The sequence below is a fragment of the Passer domesticus genome, chromosome Z, assembly GCF_036417665.1.
Source record: "Passer domesticus isolate bPasDom1 chromosome Z, bPasDom1.hap1, whole genome shotgun sequence".
Classification (NCBI taxonomy): domain Eukaryota; kingdom Metazoa; phylum Chordata; class Aves; order Passeriformes; family Passeridae; genus Passer; species Passer domesticus.
Genome location: NC_087512.1, coordinates 9,926,664 through 9,937,056, shown reverse-complemented (window position 1 = coordinate 9,937,056; position 10,393 = coordinate 9,926,664). Strand labels below are relative to the sequence as shown.

Below are 10,393 nucleotides of genomic sequence, written 5' to 3'. Positions count from 1 at the left end.
CAAGGCCAAATACAAAGTAGACCCTGAAGTTACGCATATCAGTAATTGTGGGCAAATCTCTTTGGCTCAGCCTCATGAAGGGGATAGCCCCATGTAAGGGAGCAAAATCCACACACACTGTGGGTAGGAGGGGTTTAGAAGACCCTGACCTTAGAAATTGGGAGCAAGTTTTACAGTATAATGTGACTGACACTCAGCAGGATGTCAGCCCTGGCAGTTCAAGATTCTATTGATAGTATATCACTTGCTGGTTTCCTTTCTTTGGTTCTTTACCAGTTCTATCACACCTTCACATCTCTACTCAGGATGTTGAACGTTAGGGTCTGACAAGTCAGACTCATTTCAGCATTATTCAACACCAAAAGCAGCATGACACCCCTTTCTCCATTCACCACTGTAAATAGGGAACCACAAATATTTGCAAATAGCGAATTGTTCAAGTTATTTCACCCCCACTGCAGGCACAGCATCCTTATACAGAAAGGTGCCTGGGTGTCCGTCTCTGTCTTAAGGATATTGTACCCATCTCTCCAGGAGATCTGTGTTTCTGTAGGCACAACAGGAGCTCCCTCCTTTCTATCCCCCCACAGCAGGATTTTACTGCCTTCAAATGCTGCAGTGGCAGAGAAAAAAAGGAAGAGGAAGCAAGGTGCCCAGCCCTGGGCAGAAGGGGACGCGATGTGGTTGAGGGCCTGCGGCCCTGTGGCCCAGCTGCTGCCCAGGGAGGCCTTCACAGGAGGAATGCTCTCTCCTCTGCTGCCTGAAAGACAGGGCAGAGCCAGGAGCCGAGCAAGAAGCACTCTTACCTGCTGCTATTACATCTGGAAAAGGGGGTAAAGAGGCACATCCTGCTCCCTTCAGAAACTCCACAAGAGCCAGACACCACTGGGACTTGTCCCCTCCCTGTCTCCCTAGCCCTTCAGCCTAGTCCAATGGGGAATTGCAAGAGCTCCCTCTTCCACCTTGGTCCTGTGCCAAAGAAAACACCAAAGAAGAATGAGAGTAGACAGCTGGACAGATTTATTAAGAATTGAAGTGATTTATCCCCTTGAATGTGCTCCACTGCCTGCCCCCGGCGCCAGCAGGGAGGGGCCATGGTACCAGACCAGGACCTGCTTCTTGGGCTCAGATTGTCACTGTGCAGGGAGCCGGGTCTCCCCTGGGGATTGTGCCTGCCACAGGCCCTCCTGGGGCACAGCCAGTCCCTATGGGCAGTGCCAGCCCAGGACAACTACAGCACCCGTGTGCCCCAGAGCACCGCTCCAGTATCCTCACACACACATTCCCCCACAGCCTCTTCTTTCCCTGCAGGACAGCTGCCCACCTCCCCCAGCCCAGGGACTGCAGGACAGAGGTCTCCTGCGCCCCTGGGCAAGGTGCCAGCTGCAGTTTGGGATGGCTGGGCAGCCTGCAGGCTGTCAGAGCCCTGAGTGATGGGGAAGGGGAGGCACAGGCTCCAGCAGCAACTCCTTAAGCCACCATGCTCTGAGGAGACATCCCCCACACCTCCGGTCCCCCCCCTTGTGCTCAGCATCAGCAGCTGGAAGCCCCCTGAGGTCAAGGGCACGTAGTGGAGGTAGGGAAGGAAAACAGCAATGTGAGTACTAGCACAGCGAGGGAGGGGAGGGTCCCTGCCTGCCATCTGCCCCCCCAGCCCGTGGTGCACCCGGTGCCCTGCCCAGCGCCACGAGGCTCAAGGGTGAGTGCTGCCCTGGGGGAGCTGTGCGGGTGCCGGTGCCCGGCCAGCGCGGCGCTCCAGGGCCAGCTGCATGCTCCAGATGCTGAGGGGCCGCATGTAGGCCAGCGAGCGGTACACCTTCTTCTCCCGATAGGCCTCCGGAGTCTGGAAAGCCATGCCCAGCCGCTCCCACACCGTGCGGTAGCAGCCCTCCGCCGTACGGAAGCCTTCCTCCACCATGCCCTGCACGAGAGGGGACAGGGCCATCAGCACGGCCAAGGAGCACAGGCTGGGCAGCGCGGCAGCAGCGCGCCCACGCTCACCTCCTGGATCATGGTGGCAGCCAGGGAGTAGACCACGCCGACCCAGACCTCGTTGGACTGCACGCTGGAGGTGTCGGGCACGCCGTCGGGCCTCATGCCGTTCACGGCCCCCATGGCGCCGCCCGCGAAGCCCAGCACGTTCTTCTCGAAGATGGTCTTGAGCGCGCTGAGAATGTGGCTCTTGGGGAAAACCTGGGCGGACAGAGACAGGTTTGGTGATCACGTGGACCCCTCAGGCTGGGTCTGGAGCTGGATTAAATTTTACGTGAGGAAAAGGGCAACACAGCTCGCTGGGTCAATAGCAAAAAATTGCCACCTCAAAGAATTACAGGAGGAAGTGAAATGTCTCTTTCCTCAAAAGAATAAAAAAGCCCCCAAAATACTTTACAGAGAAGTGCTGAACCACATTCCACATTCTTCAAGAGGACGCTGACAGCTCATCTAACTAGTTGATCTCTAAAAACAGCTTCTCACCCACAACCACTGGCCAAGCCCCTTCCCCATTGCTTGTGGGTTTGCTTTGGGGGCCTGGCCAACCATGCCATCCTCATCTGCTTTATGGTTGTCACTTGCAAGAGAGACAAGAGCCATGAGGCTCATCAGCACAGCCAGGGACATGCCAGACACTTATTCCCACTCTGGGGACACCAGAGTCAGGGGAAGCAGAGGCTGGGATGACACCAGGCAGCTCCTTGCCAGGGAAGGCTGGGCAGTCCAGCCACAGAGCTTGGGCACACTCAAAGCAACAGCAGCAAATCCCTTCTCTCTGTGCTCAAGCCAAACAGCCCTGCAAATATTTATTCCCAGTGTGGCTCTGGAGATAAGGCCAGGGGATGCTGTGGGAATCAGTGAAGGGCTGGGGTGCCCTTCTCTGGCAGAAGCTTTTGGGCACACTCTCTTCAGGACGGGAGCACAGGCGGTTTTACGTCGCATTTCTGACTCGTTCACTGCTGACTGTGCACACACCAAGGCCACGGCAATGAGCTCACACACAGCAGTGATGCCAGACAGGCAGTGGAGCAGAATCCATGGGAAAAACCCATGAAATGTCCCAGTAACAGAGGATGGGAACTCAGCAGTGCCACCTGCAGTCAGCTCAGAGCTCACCAGAGAGCAGGGACAAGTGCCACCTTCAGCAGCATGAGGCTGAGCTGGGCAAGGGCAGGCCACATTCTGGACTGCACCACAGCTGCTGTTCCCTGCCCACAAGGAACTGCAGCAGGGATTTACTGCAGGAGGGCTGGGCCAGACCCTGCCTGGAGCCCGGGCACAGCCCCAGCCCCACACTGGCTTAAACACAGGAGGGAATCAGCAGCTAAAGTCACCTGAAGCTCCCCTCTGATTTCCCAACACACAGTCAAGTGCTTTGTCACCCTCCCACAGACAAAGCCACTGCTCCCTTCACCCACCTGAGGCCTTTGCCTGCCCTTGAGCACCAGAAAGCTTTGCTCTGACAACAGCCCATGGGGTATAAATAACCCAATGGTTCTTCACTGCCCCTCTCCCTTTAAGCTATTGCAGCACCAGTGGCTGCTCTGACCATCCCAGCAGACATGAGGATGCTGCAGCCAGTTCTACTCCTGCAACTGAAGAGCAACAGACTTAAAGGTACTGAAGAAGTCTTAGTCACATATTGATACAGAACTTTTTAAGACAGCAAATAACACCTGTAAAGTTGCAAACAATTTTTATTATGTTCTAAAGGGGAAAATGTTGCTGGGGAGATTTCTGCTGCTGGCAGCTGAATGCTGGCATTGGCCACTATGGAATCATTGGTGAGCACAGAGTTCAGCAAGGTGTGTGAGGGGAGTGAGAGTCACTGCAGCAGCCTGGGCGACTGGGACATCTGCCACAGGGCTCCTCTCATGCCCGGCACGGGCTCCTCTCCTCCACAGTTCACAGTGTGCCTGCGGTGCAAGGGCCAGACCATTTACCAGCAGGTCTTGTCCCTGGAGAGACCCAGCAGCCTGCAGAGCTGGAACTGGGGCTACTGCGGCCGCTACGGCTTTTACCACGCCCTGTACCCCCGTGCCTGGCTGGTCTACGAGCTGCCGGGGCAGCAGGTGGTGCTCACCTGCCGGCAGGTCTCGCCCGTCATCCCCCACGACTATAAGGTAAGGCGGCCACGGCATCGCCGAGGGCAGAGCTGCTCTCCAGCCGCTTTGCCAGCGTTTCCCCAGTGCCGGGACAGAGCTGCTCTCCAGCCGCTTTCCCGGCGTTTCCCCATTGCCGGGACAGAGCTGCTCTCCAGCCGCTTTGCCAGCTTTCCCCATTCCTGGGACAGAGCTGCTCTTCAGCCGCTTTCCCGGCGTTTCCCCATTGCCGGGACAGAGCTGCTCTCCAGCCGCTTTCCCGGCGTTTCCCCAGGGCCGCACTCAGCGGGTCCGGGCGGGGCAGCCCCGCAGCCGTGCGGGAGCTCGGCATTGCAGCCAGGGCTGGCTCAGCGCTGCCCGTGCCGGCTGCCAGCCCCGGGCGAGGGTGGCAGCTGTGCTGCTGACACGTCTGACCTTCCTCTTACCCCGGCCTTGCAGCCCGTGAGCCTGTGTCAGCCTGCCGAGCCGATGAGTGATGAGACACCCGGCCGGGCCCTAAGGGCCGCTTTGCGTCCCTCTCCTGCCCGGCGTGCTGCTTGCCAGCCCAGGGCTGCTTCTCCTTTGAATGTTCTCTTGCCTGCCTCCCGAAGCCCTCTGCTGCTGCTGCTGCTGCTGCTGCTCAGCCTGGCTGAGCACTCCGAGAACAAGTTGTCCTTGCCAGCGCTGTCGCTGTCGCTGCGAGGTGTCCCCAGCAGGGGGGAAGCGGTGCCGGGGCAGCTGCCTGTGGAGCAGCAGCCCTGCAGGCAGCATTCTGCGTCTGTGGCAGGACTCCAGCTTGCCGGTGGCAGTGTTCGTCTGGGAGGTGGAGAACGGCAGGGATGAGGCCGTGGAGGTGTCCATCATGTTCAGCCTGCAGAACGGCGCGGGGGCGAAGGAGGCCGGCAGCGGCGGGCACTGGAACGAGCCCTTCGCCCTGCACAAGGACGGCCAGCGGGTTGCTGGGGTGCTGCTGCACCACTGCCCGGCCCTCAACCCCTTCACCCTGGCCATCTCTGCCCGGCAGAAGGTAAAGGGCTGGCCCTGCTGCTGCAGCTGCTGCCGGGGAGGTTGTGCAGCCCTGCTGTATGTTGGGTAAAGGATGGGGGTACAACAGCTTGGGGCTGGCAGCATTTCTCAGCTCTTGCCTGATGCCAGGAATGGGGACACGAGCTCCCTGAGGGCACCCTCTTTGGGAATGGTGTCAGGAGAGCAGCTGGGGCTGCAAGCTGAGAGTTGCTGGGCAGCACATGAGAAGTGAGTGTCATGTCCTGGTGGTGGTACTGGGCAGGGGAGAACATGAATCTCCTCCTCCTCCAAAGGAGCAGCCCCTGATGATGCTCTTGCCTTGTTCAGGCTGGCACAGGAGTCACCCATGTTACAGCATTCGATCCCACGGGATTGGGGAGAGAGGTGTGGCAGGACCTCCTGCAGGATGGCAGGCTGGATTCACCCACTGGTGAGTGCCTCCGTCCTGCGTGGGACGGGTGCAGGGGGAGCAGGGCAAGTGGGTGGCCGTGCTGGTTCTGGGCACCCAAGGCAGGGCAGAACTCTTTCCTCCAGCCTCTTTGGCTGTTCAAAATCTCTCCAGGATGCTGTGGCTTGTTCCCAAAGTGAGGCTGTATCCAAACTTGCCATTGCTAGTTCTTGCTGTGGTTCCTCAAAAGCTGCTCATACCACTTTGGGCTGTTCTTGACAGTTAGTGGTGCCCTGGCACACTACGAGGAGTGGGAGAGGAAGATGGAAGCGTGGCAGAATCCCATCCTGGAGAACAGGTAGGGCAGATGAGAGCACCTTGCCAGTGGCCTGCTGGGCTTGGCTGCCACAGGAGCATCACCCCCTCAGCCTGGGAGGCTGAGCTTCCCTGTTTCCCGCAGCCAGCTGCCTTCCTGGTACAAGTCAGCCCTCTTCAATGAGCTCTACTTCATGACGGATGGAGGGACCATCTGGATGGAGGTGCCCCCTGATTGCTGTGCCCAGGACCTGCAGGGCCCGGCGGGGGCAGGGCTCTCCCACCTCCTCCCTGTCCTGCGGGAGTACGGAAGGTTTGCTTATTTGGAAGGTAACTCACAAGGATGTCAGGCGTTCTCCAGCCTTGTGGAGGATTTTGTGGACAGTCAGCTAGGTGACAAAGGCCACACTAACATCATACCGTTAATTAAGTAAGAAGGAAATAGGTATAGGAGCCAGCCAAACCTGGCAAGGGCACTGTGCCCTTGGTGCAACATCAGGATGGGGGAGAGGATCGTTAGTTAGAAATATGAAGAAAAGATGAGAACAGCTGCAACACAGTAGCCACAAGTATACTGATGCAGGCATAGTTAGCTGATAAGTAACTAACCAAGAATGAGCTCGCCTTTTGCAATAGATATTAGCCTCATTAACACCAATATAAATGTGTGTGCCTATCAATAACATTTGAAATTTGCTGATCATTCATATTGAGTGCTGCATTTCTCCCGCAGATCTCAACACAACCTCAAGCCCTGCCATTACGGCAGCCATGTGGTTTGAACCTGCCGTGGGGATGGTTTTCACACTCCAGTGTGCAGGGAGTAGTGCTATTCCCAGGAAAACCCCTTGCAGGCCTGAGGGATAGGGCATGGAGTGTTGCCCACATCCCTCTCTGCTCTGTGTAGAGAATGAAAGCCTCTTTGAACGGGAGCCCCTGCCTGTGCTGGCAAAGATGCCCCTGTCCTGGGCCATGTGCAGGGAGGACCTTTGCCCCTTTCCCCTCCCCGTGGCAGTCTCCTTGCCCTCAGCACCTGCCCCACCTTCCAGGCCAGGAGTACAACACCTACGACGTCCATTTCTATGCCTCCTTTGCTCTCATCATGCTGTGGCCCAAGCTGCAGATCAGCCTGCACTATGACATTGGTGAGTGTCCCCAGAGCCCTGCCTTGGTGCCTGCTCAGGGCTTCACCTCGGGGAGAGATGGACACCTTGGGACAGCTGCTGCTGCTGCTGCTGCAGAGATGTGTGCCATGGAGCCCCTCCAGCCGCCCTGCTGAGCCCAGGACTGCAGCCCTGGAGTGTTGCTGCCCCAGCAGCTCTGTGCCCAGCACTGGGGGTGCCTTCTTGCCATGCTGGGGGAGCACAGCTGGCTCTGCCTGCCCTGGGAGAGCCCCTGCTCTTCCCAGCTCTGTCCTTGCTCCTTGCAGAGGGGACATGGAGCTGTTTGCAGACTCCCAGTGGGAGATGGGCCACAGGCCATGGCTCCAGGCTGAGCGGGGTCCTGCTGGCCTGCTCCAGCTGGGCCCCAAGGAGCCCCAGGTGGTGGCTGGGCTGACAAAGAGGAGCCCAAGCCATGCAGGGTCACAGCAGGGCTCACACAATGGCCGTCAGGGATAGTGGCAAGAGAGGCCAGGATTGAGGAAAGGGAATGGGGGCTCTGGTCTATGAAAGAGAGGAGACTCTGTGTGCTTGCAGAAAAGCTTTATTGGGAGAAGCAGCTGCTGAAGCAGGAGGAAGGGCTACAGCCCGGCGCTGCCTCTTCTTCTGGGAGCTCCAATGCTACCAACCCTCAATCCTTGAGCTTTTACAGGCGCCAGAATGTGTCGTAGCCAGCCCTGAGGGGACAGAGACAGAGGAAATGTAAGGGTGGGACATGGGAGTGGCCCAATGCCCACCCAGCCCTGTGTCCTTCCAAAGCATTTGCACCTTGTCAGGATGCCCAGGGAAGCTGGGCACAAGCACCCTGTCCTCCCTCACCTGCACACTGGCAGCTGCTCTGCCAAGTGCTGAGCACCACAGGCTGGGAGCACCACCCTTCATCCCCACCCTCGGGCCATTCAGGATTCCTCCTCAGGCCTTTGGCTTTGGAAATGCCTCTCAGGTGGTGGAGCTTCCCTTGAGCTAGTCACAGACACTTTGCACACCAAGTCCCTCTGTTGCCTTAGCAAGGAACCAATACCCCAAAAGCCTTGGGCAATTACTTGCCTGAATCATAGCCCAAGTGGAACAATGTTATCATTACTGGAACTGTGAAAAATTCCTGTCATCACCATCTCACACTACATCCTGCATGAAGACTGACTGATGGCTGAGGTCAATGATCCCATGACTTTACCACAGCATTCCTAAGGGAGGCCCCTGGAGCTCTCCTGGACCACTGCAGGGGCTGTGCCACCATCTCCTGCCGAGCGCGTGGCTGAAGGGATGTGAACACCCCATAGCAAGTGCACTGGGAATGCTGCCAGCCTCCATCTATAATTTAGACTCTGCTGTAATTGTGGTAAACCTTCCCAAATCACTTGACAAACGTTAAATTAGTCAATGGTTAAGTGCTGCCATGTCCTTTAGACAGAAACCATTGAGAAGGTCGAGATTAAGAGTGGAATCAGCCCCAGCTGGGATCCATCAATAATTTAGAAAGCAGAGGGTACCTCCCTCAACTTTGTGATTCAGTTGAAGGCTCTCACTTCTCTTTTTCCATCTCCAGCCTCCATGTAAATCATTCAAAACTGATTCTAACCCATCTATTCCTTCCTATGTTTTCCCCCTGCACAAAGCAATCAAGTGAACCTTGCCATGGAGCTCTGCTAAGTCCCACTTTTGCAAACAGATATTAAAGCTCCTTTTGCCAACACCTGTGAGAGTGACTCCTAAGTGACCTAAAGCACTCATCTGTGACAGCCAAAACCCCTCAGGGCTGCACAGGGGACCTGTGCAGGGCAGGGACAGGGGACTCACAAGGTGGCATTCCAGTTGTTTGCGAGTTTATCCGAGTGTAACCTCAGCAGCCACATGGTCTTCAGAACCTCCTTTCCTTGCTCATCCACGAAGCACTGGCCCGTGAAAACAGTGATGGTGTCTGTGGGGACAAGACAGGAGGTGGAGGGGAGCGTGGCCGAGGTGGCAGTCAGTGGCTGCCCCAGCTCAGGGGACAGTAGAGCCGTGCTGTCCCCAGCCTCTGGGCACAGTGGGCATGGGGAAAGCAGCGGGAGGGCTCAGAGGGCCGGGGTGTCCCACGCAGATGGGCAGGCAGTGCAGGCTTCAGCCCCTGCTGCCTCTCCTGCAGCCTGGGACTGGGAGCTGAGAGCAAGCCAGGAGATCCAGGGACAGGGATGGGGCAGCTCCAGGGAGAGGAGAGGAAGAGCAGTGGGGATAGGGCAGGGAATCAGCAAGGACACTGCAGGGAAGGACAGAAGGCAGCTCTGGGGACACAACAAGGATAAGTCTAAGTACTTGAAAAGCTCCAATGAACAGTGAAACCAAAGGTGGGCTGGCTCGCATATGGGAGCTGCTGGGACCCCACCAGTGGTGATTCCTTGATCGGCCCTGGAGATGCTGACGTAGCCGTGAAGTAGGTGCCGTTGAAATCACCATCTCCATTTATTTCACTGATGGTCATGTTGGAGCCCAGGTCATTCTTCCATTTCCCAGTCAGCTTACACTGGAGAGGAAAGAACTCAGCACTAGTGGCCCAGCACAGCCTGCAGCCACAGCCCCCTGCCCAGCCCACCCTGTGCATCCCAGCCCTGATGGTACCTGCTGTGTGCCCTGGAGGCTGTGAGCCCCCAGGGCCAGGAAGAGGACCAGCAGCAAGGGAGTTGCTTGCACCATCTCTGCAGCAGGAGGACAGCTGATGTACCTGGGATGTGCTCCTTGCAGCTCTCTGCTGAGGCTCCTGCTCCCTCTGCTTTTTATTGCTGCCAGGGCTGTGGGTGGCACCTCTGGCCAGGGCATGGTGCAATCTGGGTGTACCCAAATGTATCAGCTATCAGAGGGGATGCGGACAGCTGGCATTCCCAGATTGCCTTTGTTCCAAGATAAGTGCAGCTGGACAGCCCAGGTGAGATGCTCCAGTGTTGTGGTGTCACAGTACCTCTCCAGTGTCACATTCCTAGTTCTGAAAAATCCCTTTGCCCAGGGATTTTTCTCCTGGGAAGCTAAGAAGCCTCAGTGGAAAAGGAAAACAACAATCATCTAATTTGCTTCTCCTTTGTTTTGCTCCTTTGGAATGTGGTTGGAGATTGTTTACCAACAAACGATTCTTTCATTGGGTTTCTGATGTGAGTTATTTTGACTCATTGGCCAATCAGTGTCAGGCTGTGTCAAGACACTGGAAAGAGTCACAAGTTCTCATTATTAACTTCTTAGCATTCTCTCCGTAGCCTTTCTGTATTCTTTAGTACAGTTTATTAGTATTCTTTTATATAATGTAGTATAATAAACCAATAAATTAGCCTTCGGGGAACATGGAGTCAGATTCCTCATTCCTTCCTGCCATGAAGGTCCCCACAAATACAATACTCCACCCTCCCTCAGTGACTCCGAGAGCTTCTTTGCATCTTGGTCCCTCTTCACTTGCTGTGGGCTCT

At 56.5% G+C, this 10,393-nt stretch overlaps 3 protein-coding genes across 4 annotated transcripts; 1 reads left to right on the top strand and 2 right to left on the bottom strand.

Annotated features, from left to right (window-relative positions):
- Positions 1 to 1,003: 1,003 nt before the first annotated feature.
- Positions 1,004 to 2,278, bottom strand: LOC135290369 (non-lysosomal glucosylceramidase-like). Its single transcript, XM_064404273.1, has 2 exons — positions 2,002 to 2,278; positions 1,004 to 1,921 (listed from the first exon to the last, which is right to left on the bottom strand). The coding sequence occupies exons 1-2, from the start codon at positions 2,113 to 2,115 to the stop codon at positions 1,694 to 1,696; spliced, it is 342 nt and encodes a 113-aa protein (XP_064260343.1). The 5' UTR covers positions 2,116 to 2,278; the 3' UTR covers positions 1,004 to 1,693.
- Positions 2,279 to 3,054: 776 nt separating this feature from the next.
- LOC135290367 (non-lysosomal glucosylceramidase-like) lies at positions 3,055 to 7,961 on the top strand. Of its 2 annotated transcripts, none has more exons than XM_064404269.1 (6): positions 3,055 to 4,115; positions 4,861 to 5,100; positions 5,427 to 5,529; positions 5,770 to 5,845; positions 5,948 to 6,132; positions 6,852 to 7,961. In XM_064404269.1, the coding sequence occupies exons 1-6, from the start codon at positions 3,747 to 3,749 to the stop codon at positions 7,079 to 7,081; spliced, it is 1,203 nt and encodes a 400-aa protein (XP_064260339.1). In that variant the 5' UTR covers positions 3,055 to 3,746; the 3' UTR covers positions 7,082 to 7,961. The 2 variants fall into 2 exon arrangements, with proteins under 2 accessions (XP_064260339.1, XP_064260340.1); XM_064404270.1 differs by having other exon boundaries at positions 6,536 to 6,986.
- On the bottom strand, positions 7,512 to 10,067 carry LOC135290368 (avidin-related protein 4/5-like). The gene is made up of 4 exons (XM_064404272.1): positions 9,561 to 10,067; positions 9,258 to 9,465; positions 8,763 to 8,883; positions 7,512 to 7,639 (listed from the first exon to the last, which is right to left on the bottom strand). The coding sequence occupies exons 1-4, from the start codon at positions 9,756 to 9,758 to the stop codon at positions 7,609 to 7,611; spliced, it is 558 nt and encodes a 185-aa protein (XP_064260342.1). The 5' UTR covers positions 9,759 to 10,067; the 3' UTR covers positions 7,512 to 7,608.
- Positions 10,068 to 10,393: the final 326 nt, after the last annotated feature.